The sequence below is a fragment of the Bolinopsis microptera genome, chromosome 8 (genome assembly GCF_026151205.1).
Source record: "Bolinopsis microptera isolate Bmic1 chromosome 8, MBARI_Bmic_1.0, whole genome shotgun sequence".
In the NCBI taxonomy this organism is placed as follows: domain Eukaryota; kingdom Metazoa; phylum Ctenophora; class Tentaculata; order Lobata; family Bolinopsidae; genus Bolinopsis; species Bolinopsis microptera.
In genome coordinates this window covers 268,517-288,581 of record NC_087079.1, presented here as the reverse complement: position 1 = coordinate 288,581, position 20,065 = coordinate 268,517, and the positions used below count along the sequence as shown (strand labels likewise).

The 20,065-nt window shown below is 37.0% G+C and overlaps 3 protein-coding genes and 1 non-coding gene across 5 annotated transcripts in view; 3 read left to right on the top strand and 1 right to left on the bottom strand.

The window, feature by feature from the left end:
- Positions 1-20,065, top strand: part of LOC134819942 (porphobilinogen deaminase-like) — a 102,579-nt gene that overhangs the window by 74,805 nt on the left and 7,709 nt on the right. The window contains exon 1 of one of the 2 annotated variants that reach the window (XM_063830100.1): positions 15,639-15,914. The exons of the other annotated variant lie outside the window; for it this stretch is intronic. The gene's annotated coding sequence lies outside the window, so the exon portion shown is untranslated. Of the gene's footprint in view, positions 1-15,638; positions 15,915-20,065 lie in introns of those variants that run through there. 2 annotated transcript variants of the gene reach the window in all.
- LOC134820286 (5S ribosomal RNA) lies at positions 1,593-1,711 on the bottom strand. The gene has a single exon (XR_010160866.1). It is a non-coding gene; the product is annotated as a 5S ribosomal RNA (ribosomal RNA).
- On the top strand, positions 12,485-13,660 carry LOC134819943 (activating signal cointegrator 1 complex subunit 1-like). Its single transcript, XM_063830102.1, has one exon. The coding sequence runs from the start codon at positions 12,502-12,504 to the stop codon at positions 13,570-13,572; it is 1,071 nt and encodes a 356-aa protein (XP_063686172.1). The 5' UTR covers positions 12,485-12,501; the 3' UTR covers positions 13,573-13,660.
- Positions 14,228-14,857, top strand: LOC134819828 (activating signal cointegrator 1 complex subunit 1-like). Its single transcript, XM_063829977.1, has one exon. The coding sequence runs from the start codon at positions 14,228-14,230 to the stop codon at positions 14,855-14,857; it is 630 nt and encodes a 209-aa protein (XP_063686047.1).

The following is a 20,065-nucleotide window of genomic DNA, read 5'->3' as shown; positions in this document are numbered from 1 at the left end:
GGTATCCTGAATTTAATTTGAAGAGTACTACAAGATATTCTGAAGTTAACTTGAAGAGTACCGCAAGGTATCCTGAAATTAACTTGAAGAGTTCTACAAGGTATCCTGAAGTTAACTTGAATAGCACTACAAAGTATCCTGAAGTTAACTTAAAAAGTGATGCAAGGTATCCTAAAGTTAACTTAAAAAGTACTACAATTTATTCTGAAGTTAATTTGATTAGTACTGCAAGGTATCCTGAAGTTAACTTGAAGAGTACTACAAGATACCCTGGAGTTAACTTAAAAAGTAATACAAGGTATCCTGGAGTTAACTTAAAAAGTGATACAAGGTATCCTGAAGTTAACTTAAAAAGTACTACAATGTATCCTGAAGTTACCTTGGAGAGTACTGCAAGGTATCCTAGAGTTACCTTGAAGAGTACTGAAAAGTATCCTGGAGATAACTTGAAGAGTTCTACAAAGTACAAGGTATCCTAAAATTAACTAAAATGTATTCTTAAGTTAACTTGCAAGTACTGCAAATCCGAGAGGCGATAAAATATCAAATATATCGGGACCGATATAATTGGAAGACGACACATATCTAACTTTAGGTCAACTTCATGCTTTCTGTCAGTTAACTTTAGGATCAGATCAGCTTTATCTTAATTTGATCCAAGTTTGCCTGCAGGCTACCACAACAACAACAACATAGAGGTTGTTATAGGTTTAATTAAGTATATAAAGGATAATTTGAAGCTAACTTGTAGTTCTTTTTAAAGTTAACTTCAGGATACCTTGTAGTACTCTTCAAGTTAACTTCAGGATACCTTGAAGAACTCTTCAAGTTAATTTCAGGATACCTTGTGGTACTCTTCAAGTTAACTTCAGAATATCTTGTAGTACTCTTCAAGGTAACTCCAGGATACCTTGCAGTACTCTTCAAGTTAACTTAACTTGAGCATTAACAATATCTAATGCTCCTATAAATACTTTAATTAATTGTTTGTTCCGTTATTCTTTTTCCTTCCTCTTTTCCTTGTCATCCCCTTTATTTTTAAGATTCTTGCTATAAATGGCTACAGCTAACACTATTAATGCTAAGTACCAAACAACAAGTGGGAGGTGGATCGTTGGTATACCATTAAATCGATTTAACACCGCAATTCCAGTCGCAAGCCTGGGACCACTACTAGCATAGTCACAACATCTACAAAGCTGCCATATAGCCTGACTGACAATTTTCTCGACTGACTGACAATGTTTCTTCTTTTTCCCCATTTAGAATACAAAGATTAGTACATTTTAGCTTATGATTAATATTATATTTTTACCTATAGTTTACCTAGATTAAGAATACATTCTAGTTAATTTTAAGCAGAATGTTCAAGATAGATCTTAGAATGAAACAAAAAAGCCCTTTTCAGACAAAACTTAGTAGCTGTACTATTCTAAGCAATGTTATTCTGACATTTGGAAATATTTCCTTCCGTTTGAACATAGACTATATTGCTTAGGATACAATGATATTCTTAATAATCACTGCAATTCTGTAAAAGCCATACAACAATTCTTCTGTTCAGTAAAGCAATTCTTCAAAAATATAACATAAGGATACGGCACCGGGAATTCCCAGGCGGTCACCCATCTAAGTACTAACCCGGCCTGCAGTTGCTTAACTTCCCAGATCGAACGAGATGGGGTGTATTCAGCCGAGTATAGCCGTATACAGTGATGTTGAATTTTGCTTCTCTATATCTTCTCACACAAATCCTTACACTCACACCAACCCTGTATGTGGTTCATTGATTAGTTATTATAAGAACAAGTTGTTAGAATACATTAAATTCCTTTGACAGATAACAATACAATATTTTCCTTATCTTCTAATTAAACTTCGTGATAAGTAAACTGTTAACTTCATGCCAACTCTATATTATACTTCACACTGCACACGGTACACACTACATAGTTAATGGTTGCCTTGTTGTGGAATGTTATTAAAGTATTAATCACCATCAAAAATGTGACTGCTCTGATATTGTTGTGTGTCTGTTCATAGTAGCTAGATCAGCTGGGTGCGCTGATCTGTGATCTCGGCGCGCTCAAAAAAGCAAATTGGGGACACGTTTTTGTTGTTTTTTGATAGTCGCGAGTTAATTTTACTTTTGAAAACTTTTTACGAGGTGTTAGAAGCCATCTTAAGGTCTAAAGAGATGAAATCTTGACTAGCACTTACCTGAAAGGCTTTTATCCAACGGGTTTTTCTCAGATTTTTGATATCTCACTTCCTTTTTCCACAGGTGACCAAAACGTACACGTCATTCTGGACTGCATGCGACTACTCTCGTTACTGAAAGAGATGCTGTGCGACACACGATTATCCTAGGATGATGAGAGTTAGTATCTGGGAAAGCCCTAACGATGCTAAAAACGATAGGGGCTGAAATATTATCAACTATTGAAAACGTGTCCCCAGGACTTCGTTGAAGTCGCGAGATTCGATACCCATAAAATATCGTCGCCAACTACTAGCAAAAACGTGTCCCCACGCGCTGGGGTTGTTACGATCTTCTGAAAGTTTACTCGGAACTAAAGTTTCTTTGATAGTTTTATTACCACGATATGAAACAAATACTTTACTAGGCTGGATCAAAGACTTTAAAAGGGGGTCTAGGCCAAGGATAAATTTATTCTTGTTAACTATTTTACCAATTGGAGGTAAGTTAGGGTCAAAATCACAAACTAAAGGAAAACATCTTTCACTCTTCTTACTATTAGAGCTTGTAAGGTTTTTTGAAATCAGATCATCCCGTTTAAGTAACTCAACTTTCTCAAAGGATTTATGGATAAGATCTTTATTGTAATTCCTATCTTCTAGATATTCACTAAATTCAATTTTACATTTCAAATACTCTTCTTCCTCTGAACAGTTTTTGAACACTCGATGTGCTACTCCATATGGAATATTCTCTGCTATGTGTGTAGGGTGGCAGGATTGTGGGAGTAAATAGCTATGGGCATCACTAGGTTTGCAGTACGTCCTAGTTTCTAGCTTGCAATTTTTCGAGTAAATAAACAGGTCTAGAAATTCAGTCCCCTCTGTAGAAGGTGTCGACATTGTAAACTTGAGGTTTGGATGGTATTGATTGAGCCAAAGTAGGAACTGGTCTAGCTTCTCCAGTGACTCAGTCCAGGTGATGTATATGTCGTCACGGTATCTGCCATAGAACTGAGGGGTTGTGATTTCTTGGCTCTCCACGATCTTACTGTCCAAGGGGCTGAGAGCTGAGTCTGCATACTGGCAAGCATTATTTGGACCCATCGCAGTTCCACTTGTCTGTACATACATGTTGCCATTGAAAACAGTGATGTTGTTATCCAGAGTTATCTCCAAAGCTTCCATAACGCAGTCTGTGGAGAAAAGTTTAGTACTTCTTTGGTCTAGTAAGGTTCTACAGGCTGGTAGTCCAATCTCCTTTGAAATGCTGGGGAACATGTTTACAATATCAAATGTAACGTGGTAGATGGTCTTCCCAGTCAATCTTCCTGACTCATTGAGTTCTTTCATCTTTATAAGTAGATCATTAGAATCCATGAGGCAGTGGGGCAGGGTTACCTTCTTTAGTTCTTCTGCTGTGAATATTGAGAGGTTCTTGATGTAAGAGTTACATCCAGTGCTGATAAGTCTCCCAGGGTAGTTTTTCTCCGGTTTGTGAGCTTTCAGGTTCATGTAGTTTACTCCAGGTTCATTTTCCTCTTCACTAGGTGTTACCCATTCCATAAAGTTTGGGGTCATGCCAGGGCAGTCAGCATCTGCTGAGTATTTCAGAACCCACTCTTTAATGGTGATGATGGTTGTGTGGATCTGTTGTTGTTGATCCGATACTTGTTTGAAAGTGCTCTGATCTTTTAGAGCAGCTTCTACTCTATTGATGTAGTCTGATTTGTCTAACACAAAGAACCCAGTCCCTTTATCAAATAATCGAATTACAGCATCATCCCAGCTTTTGAGCTCTTGGATTGCTTTTGTAGTCTCCTTGTCTACATTCCTAGGAGCTGGCTTTGGTTTTCTAGGGTGATTAGATATCTGTTTCTTGACATTGCTGATGAACAGTTCTAATGCATGATTACCACTGTTAGAGAAATTCTTCTTCTTTGAGGTTTTTATTCCTAGAACTTTCTCCATTTGCTTTACCTTCTGGTCAAGGGTTTTCTCTTCTACATTTTGGGTGGGGATTACAACTCTACTGAGGACGAAACTCATTCTAAGTGAGTTTGCCCAGGAGTTTACATCTTCTACTAGTTTATCTCTGTTCGTTTTAGAAGGAGTAACTGCAAATGATTCTCCAAGGTGGAAGACAAACTTATGAGCATTTGTAACTGTTTTGGACGAGAGATTAATGACAGTTTTGTCTAATGCAGCTTGGCTGACATTGTTTCTGTTAAGTGGTCTTGATTTTATCCCATCCCTCCTGTGTTTATGGACAGATTTCCTTTTTCTAGGTTTAGTGACTTTTGATTTTTTCTCCTTGCGCCTACGAGTTCTCGTTTTGGTTAGAGATATCCTGGGTACTTCTGGTTGTTCTGGTAATGAAGTATAGCTGTTTTTGATGTATACCTCTGTTCCATTCACCTTGTCTCTATTTAACTTAGAATCGTGTGTTTTCTCACATTCCAGTTTCTGTTGGCGGATCTTGTGTTGGACAGTAGCCATACCTCTCTCAAAATGGTTTGTTGGCACAGCAGTTTTAAACTCATTTTCCAGTTTGTAGTAGTTCTCTCTTAGTCTGTTTGACCAGTTGTGGTAGTAGAGGATTAAGATATCCAAGATTCTGCTAGCTGTGAATATCATCATACTGGCGGTCAACTTCTCTAAAACAGGGTCTCTGACACTACACTGAAATTGACACTGTTCAAAGATACCTTTTGGTATTGTTGATTGTTGCTTGCTTTTCATAAGGTAGAAGTACTGCTGTTGTATACGGATGTTTTTCCTTCCAGCATTAGACAAAGCAGCAATAAACCTATCGGAAGTGTTAGTAGGTCTGTGGTACATATTTTGGCGGAGACTTTGTTGCGATGAGTGTGGAGAGTGTATTAACAAAGTTTACAGACTGGTGCACAAACATGAACGTAGACAAAACACTGATATGACAAGGACAGGATGAACTTCTGGATCACTCTACTGGTAGAAGATCTGGCGGAATCTAAAGAAGTCAGTGTGATTTGACTGTTGCTTTCTGATTGTAGATTCACAGCACGGAAGTCCAGGTAACTGTATTCACTGATGTATATATATTTGAGACATTCAGTGAAACAGTAAAACACGAAATTCACATTAAGCTATCGATTGTGTAATCTTTACATGTCTCATTCTGAAAGCAAGTTTATTAAAATAACTGTTCTATGAAGTAAATTAAAAACATGACAAAAATAGATCAATACTGAGATGGGAAATTTGTGAGTAAGTCTCATTTGTGAGTAAGTCTCATTATATATATATAATATATATATAAGTTGTGATCCACCGAGCGTGCTAAATTGTACGTTACCGGTTTACAGTCGATTTTCGAAATGTTTCTAAAATGTTGAAATCTATCTGGTTCGTTGTATTTTTAAACGCTGATTTCGAATCACCCAACATGACATAGGGTTAAAATGCGAGATATTGGCGAAAAACTGTCTCGATCACTTGATATGACCGTATTATATATATATATATTTCATGGCTGGACTTCTACACAATAAAAGAAAGCGGTTGTGATTAGATCTTCGAAAGTCTTTGCATCGTTTATTTACATCAATTCTGAGAAATTATATCATTAAAGTAACTACAACAAATACGAATCATATACAATTGAGAATAAATACAAACTAAAAGCAGTGGGAAAATCTGATGAACTGAAATTTAAAAAAGAAACTGAAAGCCGTTAAAAATGTACTCTTATCTTATCTCTTATCTAAATACTGATAACTGATTCTCGGAAAATCACTTAAAATCACAACAAAAACCTGTAAAATTTATACTTAAGTAAAAAAATGTAATATGCACGTCTCTGGAATAATGGTATAACTAAATAAAATCTACAAAATATACTAAAACTAAAACTAAGCTCCGGCAGATTTAAAAAGTAGATGGTTACTATCAAGGGTGTTCATAACGTTTGAGTCTTGTGAATGTACCTTCAAATCATCTTCTGGAGATATACTACGAATTGTTTCAATTTACCGTTCTGGCACCTCCACATCTCAGAGTGCTAACATCCCCCAATTTCTAACTGACTTTGAGCAACTCTTGGTTGATTTAGTAGACAAACCTGGAAAGCCCTTGATCATGGGTGATTTTAATATCCACATTGAAGACGAAAATGATTCAGTTGCACAAAGGTTTAATTCACTACTTAAGTCTTGTGGGTGGTTGCAACAAATTTCAGCTGCAACACACAGAGATGGGGGCATATTAGATCTTGTAATTACCAGGGATGGTTCTTTTACTCACGATTGCATTGAAGTTCTAGATCCTGTCATTACTGATTCTGGCACATCGTCTGACCACTACTTTGTTGCTTTTAATTGCAATGTATCTCCAGCACCCATAGGCACTCTAGAACCAATTACTTACAGAAACATTGCTTGCATAGACCTAGATGCTTTTGTTGAGGACATTCTTAAGTCAAAACTATGTGACACTGATTGCTTCAATGACCTCGATAGTGCAGTTGATATCTATGAGTCTGAGTTGGGCAGTATTTTGGACAAGCATGCTAAAGAAAAAACTTTCATCCCAAGAAAAGATCATAACGCTGAATGGTGGTCTACACACTGTCAACAAGCAAAAGCAATGAGAAGAAAGATTGAGAGACTGTATCAAAAGAATCATGATTGCCCAGATTATAAACGACTGTACAGGAAAGCATCAGAGAGAGCATCCTCAGTCATTGTATCCACAAGAGATCACTTCTACAAAACAAGGTTACAAGATAGTGCAGGTGATGCTAAAAAGACTTATTCCATCGTTAATAAGTTGCTCAATAAAGAAAAAGTTAGTACTACTACACCTTCTTGCTCTTCAAATCTTGAGAGTGCTAACAACTTTGCACAGTTCTTTAAATCAAAGGTCGACAACATATACAACAACATTTATTTAGAACAACAATCCCTTGAAGATTCTCCTAACTCAGATGAATCTGTTCCTCTTTCTAATAGCCCAAAGATAGTACAATTCCGTCATGTGTCTGATGAGGAACTAGTAAGCATCATAAAGAATATGTCTAACAAATTCTGTGATCTTGACCCCATACCTACAAAGATTCTCATCAAGTGTCTCCCAGAACTCCTTCCTCTGATCTCATTTATAGTCAATGAATCATTAGTTAAAGGTGAGTTTCCTATAAAACTTAAGGAGGCTCTCATTCGTCCAAGTTTGAAGAAACGTGGCCTTGACGGTGAATTACTATCTAACTATAGGCCTATTAGCAATCTCTCATTCTTGTCAAAAATCATTGAGAAGTGTGTATCTATACAGCTCACCAGTTATCTTGAGGATAACAACTTGCTTTCTAAAGTTCAGTCCGGCTATAGGAAGTTTCATAGCTGTGAAACTGCAACAACCAGAATCCATAACGACATCTTGATAACTATTGACAAGAAAACTAAAGTTGTTCTTTTACTTCTAGATTTGAGTGCTGCCTTTGATACTGTCAATCACCCAAGATTAATCAAGAAGCTAAGATCTGCTTATGGCATTACAGGCATTGCTCTTACATGGATCAGGTCCTACTTGGCTAACCGTTCATTTTGTGTCAAAGTCAAGGATTCGTCTTCCTCATCAACTGTTCTTGAGATAGGTGTGCCACAAGGTTCAATCCTTGGCCCCCTGCTATTCATATTGTACACCAAAGATCTTGAGAACATTGCAAGTATGCATGGGTGCTGTATTCATTTGTATGCTGATGACACCCAGCTGTATTTCACTCTTGATTCTGATGACCCATCACAGCTAGAGCACAATATGGAACACTGTATGTCTGATATCAAGAAATGGATGACAAACAATTTCCTTCAACTGAATTCTTCTAAGACTGAAGTCATCGTTATATCCTCTAAATTTGACTCAAAAAATATTCCAGCCTCTCTACAGATTGTTAAGGATCAAGAGCCACATGTTGTTAGTGGAACTGTAAAGAGTCTTGGGCTGTATTTGGACAGTTATCTTTCAATGAGTGATCAGATTACGTCAGTGGTTCAAGCATGTAATATTCAGATCAGAAATTTGTGGTTTATTGCATCAAAACTGTCTTTTAACCTTAAGATTCAGCTTGTTCATGCTCTAGTACTCTCTAGAATTGATTATTGCAATAGCGTATATTTTGGACTGAGCTCTTATGATTTAAGTCGTTTACAGAAGGTGCAAAATTCTGCTGTAAGATTTATTTTCGGGAGAGGAAGAAAGGCACACACTACTCCACTACTTAAGAAAGTTCATTTTCTACCAGTTAGATTTAGAATAGATTTTAAGATTGCCCTACTTGCCTACAAGTGTTTAAATAATATAGCTCCTCCTTACTTAAAAGAGTTGATATCTCCTAGGCAGCAAAGTTTTAAAAATGTACGTCTTGATAATGATTATTTTTACCTTAGTTTTCCGCCCTCTCCTAACTATGTAAACACAGAGAAAGCTTTTAGTCACTGTGCAGTTAAAGTATTTAATTCCTTGCCATACGACATAAGATCAGCTGAGTCAGTTACATCTTTCAAGACCAAACTTAAAACATACTTCTTTTCTCTAGCATTTGATTGATTTTGCATTTACATAGGTAAAATGAACTTGTCATGTCTAATTTTCAATTAAACTAAGCTCAGTTAATGTAAGAGCCGCTTTAGAAAGCACTGGAGTTTATCTCCAGGATTAAATTATATCGAGTTATATGATTTAGCTATAAGGCGGTTTATAAAAGTTGTATTTATTTATTTATTTATTTATACCCCCAAACCGTTCAAGGGTTTTCAATTGGGTCTGGTAGAACCCCTCTCTAGCTTCCATAGCCTTTTCTTTGTCTGCTTTACTAATATTAGGCTCAAATACTAAAGCGTCTACTATAATGACAGAAAGGTGCTTACTGAGTGAGGAATTATAGGAGGCTATGGTACTAAAATCTAAATCATGATCAATATCTAAAAAATGGTTAACTAATTTACAACTTCTTATACCTTTCTTTATGTGACTCTTATGGTTAGAGAATCTCTTAGGGAGATTTGAGGTAGTATAACCGACATACGACTGTTTACAAGTCTTACACTCCATTAAATAAATGAGGTTATAACTCTGACAAGATATATACTTAGTTATAGGGAAAACTTGTTTAGAATGGTGACTACTAAAATTGGAACAGGGGGACAGGAAATTTTGCTTACAAACATAACATTTACCACAAGCATGGCACCCTGGGTCGACAGCCCCGGGAACCGCCCTTAGACTTTCGGAGTCTGGTTCCTGGATCTGGCTTGCAGTTGTTTCTCTCTCATTATCACAGTTTAAAGTTCCACTGGCACGGTACTTATTGTGTACAAGCATGCCACCGATAGTTTGATTCTTTCGATGACTCACGAATACACTGTCCGCACGTACCAGCTTCTTCAGGGCCGGATCAAGGTTGAGAAGGTGCTTATACTTATGGATAATGCCCCCCATGTTGGGAAGTGCTGGGTTTTGATCCATCACCATGGGTATTAAACAGGCAGTCGACTCATCCTTGTCTTTAAGGGTATACAAGTTTTTCCTATTAGCTATATCACTAAATTTGTTAAAGGCATCTTCTATAATACTGGAATGATAACCTCGGGCTAGAAGGTAACGTGTATAGACCTCTCTCTGCTCCAAGAAGTTAGTGTCTTCACTGTTGTTCTGTCTCACCCGCCTCGCCACTCCAAAAGGTATGTTTTTTACAACATGGTTCCTATGGCATGACGTGGGGATAAGGTAGCAGTGGGTGTCACTAGGTTTAGAGTAGAGTTTGGTGTGGACAACATCACCAACAGCATAGACATAGGTGTCTAGAAACTCAACGCCGTCCCTAGAGTAGTCGTAAGTAAACAAAAGGTTTGGGTGGATACTATTGAGCCATTCCATGAATTGTAATAATTCCTCAACAGTACCGGGCCAAGCCATATAAATGTCATCACGTAATCTACCCCAGAATGCAGGTCTATGAGGCGGGCCATATTCTAGATCTCCTTCGTTAACTAAAATATCAATCTTATCCATAGCACAATCAGCATACTCACATGAGTTCTTAGGACCCATCGCTGCTCCACGCTCCTGGCGGTATGTTATACCGTTAAATGAAGCAATGTTGTAATCAAGAGTAATTTCTAGTGCACTAATAATGCATTCTGTACTAAACAATTGATCACCACTACTCCTTTTATTCAGGTGCTTAGTGCATTGTTGGATCCCCATATCCCTAGGAATGTTGGTAAACATGTTAGATATATCGATGGCAACATGTATAACCTCCTTTCCCAACAATATGCTAGACTCGTTCAGGCTATCAATCTTCCTCAGAAAGTGAGGGGTATCAATAATTCTATAATTCAAAGTAGCCTTCTTCAATTCATACGCAGTCAAGGCAGAAAGGTTTTCAATGTATGAACCACAGCCGGTGGTAATCATCCTCCCAGGATACAAAGGTGGTTTGTGTGCCTTGGGATTCAGGTACATGTTTCCAGGCTGGTTAAGCTCAGTACATGGAATAACCCACTCCTTGACCTTCTTGGACATACCTAATTCATCTTTAAACTCAATTGTCCAATTCGAAATTTTATCAATCAATTCTACAACTAAATCATCTACATTATTTACAATACTATATACAGATCTATCATTTAAATGTACACCTATTCGTTGAATATAATCTTCTTCGCTAAGAAGGAAGAATCCTACTCCTTTATCGAATATATATTATATACAAGGAAGTAATTGGTCTAATTTATCGTTTGGGTTAGGGTTTCAGCATATGATTCAGTTAGGATTGGGTTAGGGTTAGGGCCGGGTTGAGATCAGATTAGAGGTTTAGGGTTTCGAATAGTCATCCAGAACCACCTATAGGACGTGTTTAAAAAGTCACGTGACAGCCGAGTGTAGAGTGATTAATTATCATCCTTTATGTCACGTAGTCAGTAGTAAAGTAACGAACACACTAGCTTAGTGCTTCTTGGGGGCCGTGAATATCTTATGTATTACAAAAGATTTTAAAATGCCGTTAGTTTACATTTCTAGAGGTCAAAACAGAATCTGCTAAATAACCCAAAATAGCCCTATCCTAACTTCAACTTCAAAGATATTCTAAAAGTTAAGGTCTGTAATTGGGGATTGGTATGATGAACAGCCTACAGCAACTTTTGGTTGTTCATGGGCTTCAGGCTATGTCCGAACAGGCAGACTCCAACTGTTTCTTTTTTCTCCCAGTTTATATAAAAATGAAAGCAGTTAGGGGACCTTCCTAGCACTATTAAATCACCATAACAAGCTGGATCAATACAATGTCTGCTTAGGCCAAATTTCAAAAGAAACAAGAAGAAGAAATATAGTGAGCCTTTACTCAGCACCACTGGCATATGTAATCATACTCCTCAAGTAGAGACGAAATGTCTTGAAAGATGCTAATTGAGGGTTCCTCTATTTATAGTACCACATTAGGGGTCGTCACATATTACGTAATCACTCTTTGGACAATTTTTACCCCCCCCCTCCCTTCCGTAATCAGTTTCACACATAGTTATTGTATCAAAATTATACTAGCTTAAACCCCCCTCAGTGATTACGTAATATGTGAACGACCCCTTATGTGGGCTGTTGTCTGAACTTGTACCATGTGTATAAGTTATAATGATTTATATACAGTCTAGTCAAATGGTTCTTACAATTTGTGTTTATCAATATTTTATATGACATGATGGGTAGCAACCTGTTAAAAGAGCATGTTCCATTATATATTTTCTCTGTAAATGTGTCCAATCTTACTTACTGAATGCAGATGCCCAGTAAGATTATGCTTACAGTTGTTCTGAGCTGAACATTAACTGCTGCTTATTGGACAACTGATCCATGTGTGGCAATGATTCTCACCATTCTGATTTTTCGCCATTGGTAAAAATGTCAGGTGAATGTTGTTGCACACACTGCTCAAAGTTGTTGATGCTGGGCCCTTAAAAACTGTTGAATTCAAGGAAATTTTGCAGTATAAATTGTAAGAAATTTTCTGGTCAAATGATGAAAATTTGTTACTGTTACCATGGCCTTGTTGCATTGTAAGTGGCATTACTTAACTTTACTTTTGTTGCATGTTATAAATTATACTATAGATCACTATCTTGCTGTAGTTTTACATTCATGATTATAATGTATGTACAATTTACTGATAAACCAATTGTTCTGGTAAAAAAGCCATATTTTTTTTGAATCATAATTTATTATTTACCAGATAATTTAAAGTTACGATTTCAATCAAATTTCTAGATGCAGATTGACGAAGGAATTGACATCCTCTGTCCCGAAATTAAGTGTATCAATGGAAGCTCCTATAGAATTCTCTGCCAACCAACGGTAACCTCTCTGCCGGTAACATCTTTTAAGACAAGCAGTTCTAAAAGAGGTAAAGAGCAGTTCTCAAGCTTTTCCAATGTGTATGAGGATGAACCTTCAACTTGCAAAGCTCCTAATTCTGACTGTAAACCTGTCAAGGAAGAATGGCAGACGTCTGAACTGTCTACACCTAGTTATTTTCACAAGTTTATTGTCGGTAAGAGTGGGACTGTCAAAAAAAGACTTGAAAATGAAACTGGAACAGAAATGTTGGTCCCTAGGCCTCGTGAAAACAAAGATTTTATCACTGTAAGACATAGAAACGAGAGTTCTTTGTCATCTCTTGAAGTAAGAGTGGAGAGTATTGTTTCAAGTGCCAGAAAGAGGGAGCGACCTACTCACTTTATCTCAATTCCTGTGGCGTCTGATGAAATAACAGCAAGCCTGCACAAATTTCAAGACCTCTGTGGTGATATTATACACCCTCATAAAGTCCAGTTTGCCTCTAAACTTCATCTTACAGTTGGGGTACTAAAACTTTTTTCCAAATCCGAAGTTGACCAGGCAAGTGATGTTTTAAAAGAGTTTGCTCCTCGCATTCCATACATTTTGTGTGGTAAACCTCTCCGTGGTGCTTTGAAAAACCTTGAGATCATGAATGATGAACCTCAGTCAGTTAATGTGTTATACGGTGAAATTCTGTTGTTAGATGAGTCAGAAAGACTCCAAAATTTAGCTGACCAGTGCTTGGAATTCCTTGTTGAAAAAGGTCTGATGGACTATGAGCAAAACAGAAATAGCAAGAGCGTAAAACTGCATTGTACGCTGATCAATACTCGGTGGAATAGTAATGGTCCAAAGACCATTGATGCAAATCCATTGTTATCTGATAATTTTGAGCTTAAAAACTTTGGTAACTGTGTTCTGGATAGACTTGACCTGAATGAAATGACCACTGATCGTGACAGGAAATATGTTAATGTTACTACAATTTCTCTTGTATAAGCCACATTCAACTTAAAACACTGTTTTATTGTTTAGCATGATTTTATGAAGTTTGGCTCTTGTGTTATGAAATAATGTTACCAAATTGGGTATTTTTTATTATCACAAATACTCGAGTTTAATTATTCTTAAACGATTAGTTAACTTGGATCATGCTGACTATGAATTGTATTTGGCAAAACTATCAAAATATTTTGATTGTAACGGTGTGGAAGTTGGTTTATATAGATTTTCAATCAGGAAAGGTTAAACCACATTGTTACGAAGTCACTGTTTCTCCAACCATCAGTAAGATGTTCTGAACCAGCATTGGGGACATAGCATGCTATTTCGTGTTAGAGGATGTAGACAAATTGCCGAATTTTTTAAACGAACTATGTCCGAAAACACTTTTGACTCAACTATGGGACCCTCAGAAACAGGTTGGCCGAGTAAAGAAGTACCATTACTTAATCATTTTAATCGACATATTTTTGGTAAAGGTGGGGTCGTTAAGAAACGACTGGAATGTTTGACTGATACCCAAATATACCTGCCAAAATCTGTTAAAGGTCAAAGAAGAAAAGATGTTATCAATGTCAAATACAGGAATGAGAGTTCATTGCATTCTTTTAATAAAGAGTTAGAAAGCACTATTTTAAATGCTAAGAAACGGATGTCCCCAACTCATTTCATCTCAATTCCTGTTGCATCTCCTGGAATCACTGAAAACTTGAGAAAGTTTCAGGACCTTTGTGGTGAAAAGATACACCCTCACAAAGTCCAGTATCCGTCCAAACTCCATCTAACTATTGGGGTGCTTAAATTATTCTCAGACGAGGAAGTACAACAGGCTTGTAACTGTTTGTCAGAATTCTCTGCCAAAATACCACCTATCCTTTGTGAGCAGCCTCTTCACGGCACTCTGAAAAACCTCCGGGTAATGCGTGGTGACAATCAGTTTGTCAAGGTGATGTACAGCGAGTTTATACTCTCAGATGATTCCGACAGATTACAAAATCTAGCTGACAAGTGTTTGGAATTCTTTGTTGAAAGAGGTTTTATGGAGTATCAGTACAATACCACAGCTGTAAAGTTACACTGTACCCTCATAAACACTCGTTGGAATAACGCCGGTCCAAGGACAATAAATGCTTCAGAGATATTATCTGACGAGTTTGAGCTTCAAATCTTTGGTAATTGTGTTCTTGATAGAATAGATCTGAATGAAATGAGAGCTGATAAAAGCTTTGTTGCAGAAAATGATAAACGATATCTTAACGTGTCTTGTGTTTCATTTAAATAATTGATAGTGACTGACAGTGACTGGCAACGACTGTTAGTGATGACGTAATAGGAGAGCTCTCCTATTACGTCATCACTATTATATCAGTCGTTACCAGTCATGTCAGTCTCACTCTCGAGAGTGTGTCTTTGTCCGTGTTTAAGTGCTCTAACAGAATATTTTCAATCATAGTAATACTGAGCCAGATGTCCAATCTCCACTACCTGCCTTCTGTCATGAACCAACTGTTACGACTCTATCTAATGACTTTGGGCTGATCAACATGTCACTGTCAGATATACAATGTACAATTCTATCATAATACACCCACTCTTGATGCATTCAATACCGTCTGTCCGCCTTGTCAATGTTAGATTTATCATCACCTCATGATTCAGAACACCTCCCCGCCAGTGACCAGGTGTTTGGATAGCGTCAATCTGTCATGTTAACAAAATAGCGAGCTGGTTTGTACATGTCTTCTGAGGGCTTGGTTTGTTAGTTACTAGTTGAGAGTAAGTTGAGCAGTAAGATCACTGGTTCCTGACTGGTTAAATCCTTCACAGCATAAACTATGTATTTAATACGTTTCAATTGTGTTATGTTCAATTATGTTATGTTCATTGTTCAGCTATGTATAATTTGATTTTATTTTATTCTATTCTTTGGCATAAAGTCAGAAATGATACCAGATTCTAAGAAATTGTCTGTATACTGAAGCTAATTCTATAACTATTATATTAACTTGATTTTGGATAAAAGCCAAGATTAATGTTATTGAATATTCAAACTTTCATCCGTTAGGTGGGGTTTAGAGTATACATTAGTGTCCGACAGAATACTTGGAAAAATTCTCTGTGCCACAATGCACAGGAAATAGTTAAAAACGTGACGATATTTCCAGAATTTGCCAGCTTCCGGGAAAAATATTCGCATGAGTAAGCTCATAATAGCTGGTTGTCTGTGGATGACTCAAAGTCAATTGAATTTATTTGCTATTCGTTTGTTTACTGTTCGTCTACAACATAACAAAACATAAGAAAGGAGAACAGAAGTACCTACATCAGGCTGAAAATAGGTATGATTTTTGGTTACGTTCCTTACTTTTAATTTAATTAATAGATGTAGGTAATAATGAGGTTATTTGTTTTGGTACGTGATGAACTGTTGGGCACTCAGCCAGCGCCCATATAATGCAAATGGCGTGGAATTTAGCTCATCTGGGGCCAGAGGCAACATGTAGGTGCGGTAATATTTCGTAAATAGTGCGTGCGATTCTGCACCTTCCCATAAAAATTTATTTCATGGTAAATTTGGGACAAAAAAAAACGCTGCAAGTAGCCTGAATAATGCGCCAAATTTTCAGCCTTTATGTAGATTGTTGTGTTTAACACGACAATTAATGTACAGTGTGTCTTATGTCATTTTTACGCTGAGTTTCCTGACAATTCAATATGTAGAGACAGGCTGGTGATGGGCATAGTTGAAGTATTCAATTCTATAATATAGAATTGATCCTCAGGAGTAAACGGTCAATATGGTATAAACGTTTATTGTTTTAAAAATTGACAACTGTTAATATTTCAGGAATTTTTAAGATCATTGTTTGTCCACTACCTTGCGTGGAGTACGTTTTGAGCACATACATTTGTGTAAGAATGTTCTCCCTAATTTCCCAAATTCTCCTTTTATCTGCACAAAGGCAAGTTGAAACAATAGTGGGTGCCAGCAAATCTAAAGTTTCACAAAATACCAATTAAGCTTCTCAAACAATGGGCCGGGGGCAACAAAGCTATTACATTTTGAAGCTTTGCGCCAGAAGATGTTTCATCTATTAATATCATGCATGAAGTTTTTATTTAAACTTTACCCTAGCTATACTTATAGCCCATTTTCAAATCAATCAACTGAAATCCATGAATCAAATTATCAATTAAAGTTCAATCTCTCATTCCTAAATCGATGTTATAAAACCTTTACACGATGGTTATTATATATAGTTATACTTATAGGGTAGTACGACTGCTCATTGCTCATAAGCTGCAACAATGATTCAGTATTAATATTATAAAGCTGTGGCGACCGACCACTATAAGTATAAGAATTAGAACCGCTTTAATTTGACTAGCAGGAACCCGTCAAACCTTCAAGACTGGTGTCAAGGCTCTTTGGTGGCCGGATCAGTTTCCTACCCTAAAGTCTCCCAGTAAAAATAATTATTACCTATTTAATTCGCGTTTTTGACACCACTTGGGGGTCCAAATTTTAGGTACTAAAATTCTTATTCCTTGGCCGATTTTCGATTTTTTCATGCTGATTTGAAGGCCATTAAAGCATTTGAATCAGTTAAAAAAGTTTCAGTTTTATATCTTGTACGGTTTTTGCGGAAACCCGTGTTAAAGTTGATGCCGTGGTGTCAGTAAAATGGTGTGGATAAATAAATATATATATATATTTTGTAGCTGTACTCCTACACATTAAAAGTCGGTGTTGATTAGATCTTCGAAATAAGTCTTTGCATCATTTTATTAAACATCGTTATCTGAGATAAAATTGTTCTAAAAGCAACTGGAATATTCACAAATCTTTAAAATAACTTACAAACTAGGAAAGGAAAACAAGTCTTAGGAAGACGTACAAAACTATGTGACTTAAAACGGTACAAAACTAAAATATACTGAGTAATAATCAAACGAAAAGAATGGCTGCGTACATTTTATCTAATCTATTAAAGATTAGTTTCTCGGAAAAAGCTAGATTTCTCTGAATCAAGCAGTAAAAATATATAAATAGTAATGAATATAACACGTCTCTGATAGCAATATTGTAAACTAAACACGGGTTAATAGGCTGAGATCATGTCAAATAAAATAAATAAACTAAACACTAAGCTCCAGCGGATTTAAAAAGGATGTGGTTACTATCGAGGGTGTTCATACCCCCATAACGCTCAAGGGTTTTCAATTGGGTCTGGTAGAACCCCTCTCTAGCTTCCATGGCCTTTTCCCTATCTGCTTGACTTATTTCAGGTTTAAATTCAAGAGCGTCCACTATAATAACAGAAAGGTGCGTACTAAGTGAAGAGTTATATAAGGCTACTGAACTAAAATCTAAATCATGATCAATATCTAAAAAGTGATTTACTAACTTACAACTTCTGATACCTTTCTTAATGTGGCTCTTATGATTAGAAAATCTCTTAGGGAGATTAGAAGTAGTATATCCTACATACGACTGTTTACAAGTTCTACACTCCATTAAATAAATTAGGTTATTACTCTGACAAGTTATATATTTAGTAATAGGGAAAACTTGTTTTTTTATTGAAATCTTTCAAATCAGTCAATTACATACAAGTTTACACAATGAATTAGTTAAATATAATATTGTCCTCTAAGCATGGATTGTCAAAGTTGAAATTGTCTCGGACAAAATGTATGTAACCAAAGGACCTGAGCTTGAGGGTCACCAAAACACAGATATTGAGTGCAAATGCAGCTCCTGCACAAGCATGGGCCCTTATAAAATTGTAATAAGTTACTTTAAACAAAATCACACACCCATTCAATCAATTCATAAAATATTGTGCTGTGAGATGAAATTGAGAAATATGTGAATGCAGACAGCAAGAATAGATAATCTTGAATAAACTATTTTACGGATTTGTTTCTATTGAATAGTCAAGTTCAGAGTCCGAATCCACCGGGATAATTTTCCCCCACATGTAAGTGGAAAGTTTACTTTTAAAATCAGTGATACTCTCTATCTCACGGATATCTAGAGGAATGTGATTCCACTTAGTGTGGGTCCTATAGAAGAAATTCTTGGCAAAAGCGTTGGAGCTTGCTCGAGGTGAGATAGAGCTTACAAAACATAGAGAGTCCATGTGACTATTTCTGAGCCTTGAGTGGCCTTGAAATGGTTGCAAATATGAGGGTAAAGTGACAGGTATATGTTGCTTCACAATTTTAAAGAAGAAGATGAGATCCAAGAAGTCAAAGCGGTCTTCAATCGGCATAATCTTCAGCTGTCTGCATTTTTGAATGTATGTGGATGGTGGATAACTCATATACTCCTCGTGAAGAATCCACTTAATAGCACGCTTTTGGAGGCCCTCCAGCTTGCTTATCTGGGATTTTGTGACTGGTCTCCATATAACCGAGCAATGCTCAAATAGGCTCCTCACTAAAGTGAGATACAGTACTCTACGACGATTTACGTCTTGGACAAAATAACAATTTCTTCTCGCCATGCCTAATTTTTGGTTTGCCTTAGAAAGGACTTTGGAGCACTGATCTTTCCAATCGAGATTTGATGTCACAATTACACCCAGATCCTTTTCATGATCAACATAGTCAAGTGTGATTCTTCCCATGGAGTATACAAAGTTAAAGAGTGGTAGGACACTAAGGAGGGAAACTGTTTCGGATATCCTTCCTGCGACGGTGAGGACCTTACATTTGTCGGGATGAAATCTCATTTTATTAGAAAGTGACCAGTCATGGAGATAATCAATGTCCTTCTGCAGTCGCAGGATATCAGACTCCGAAACAATCTTACGCCAAATTTTAGTATCATCGGCATACAGTGACAGTTGTGTGCCTGGTGAAATCCCCACTGATATATCATCAATGAACATAATGAACAGCAATGGTCCCAAAATTGACCCTTGAGGTACACCAGACTGGGCGTTTCTCATAGAAGAAAAAAAGAAAACTTAGAATGGTGACTACTAAATTTGGAACAAGGGGACAGGAAACTTTGCTTACAAACATAGCATTTTCCACAGGCATGGCACCCTGCGTTGTCAGCCTCCCGAACAGCCGGCAATATTGCAGCGTCTGGTTCAAGAAATTGACTAGCAGTGGCTTCTCCATCTCTATCACTGCTTACAGTTCCACTAGCACGATACTTATTGTGTACAAGCATGCCACCGATAGTTTGATTCTTTCGGTGACTTACAAATACACTGTCAGCACGTACTAGCTTTTTCAAGGCTGGATCGAGATTAAGAAGGTGCTTATACTTGTGAATAATGCTCCCCATGTTGGGAAGTGCTGGATTCTGATCCATCACCATGGGTATTAGACAAGTAGTCGTCTCATCCTTATTTTTAGGGGCATACAAGTTTTTCCTATTGGTTATATCACTAAATTTGTTGAAAGCATCGTCTACAATACTAGAATGGTAACCACGGGCTACAAGGTAACCAGTATATACCTCCCTTTG

Bases quoted from the DNA above. Each gene is read 5' to 3' on its own strand.
- LOC134819943 (XM_063830102.1), top strand. From the start codon at position 12,502: ATGCAGATTGACGAAGGAATTGACATCCTCTGTCCCGAAATTAAGTGT.
- LOC134819828 (XM_063829977.1), top strand. From the start codon at position 14,228: ATGTCCCCAACTCATTTCATCTCAATTCCTGTTGCATCTCCTGGAATC.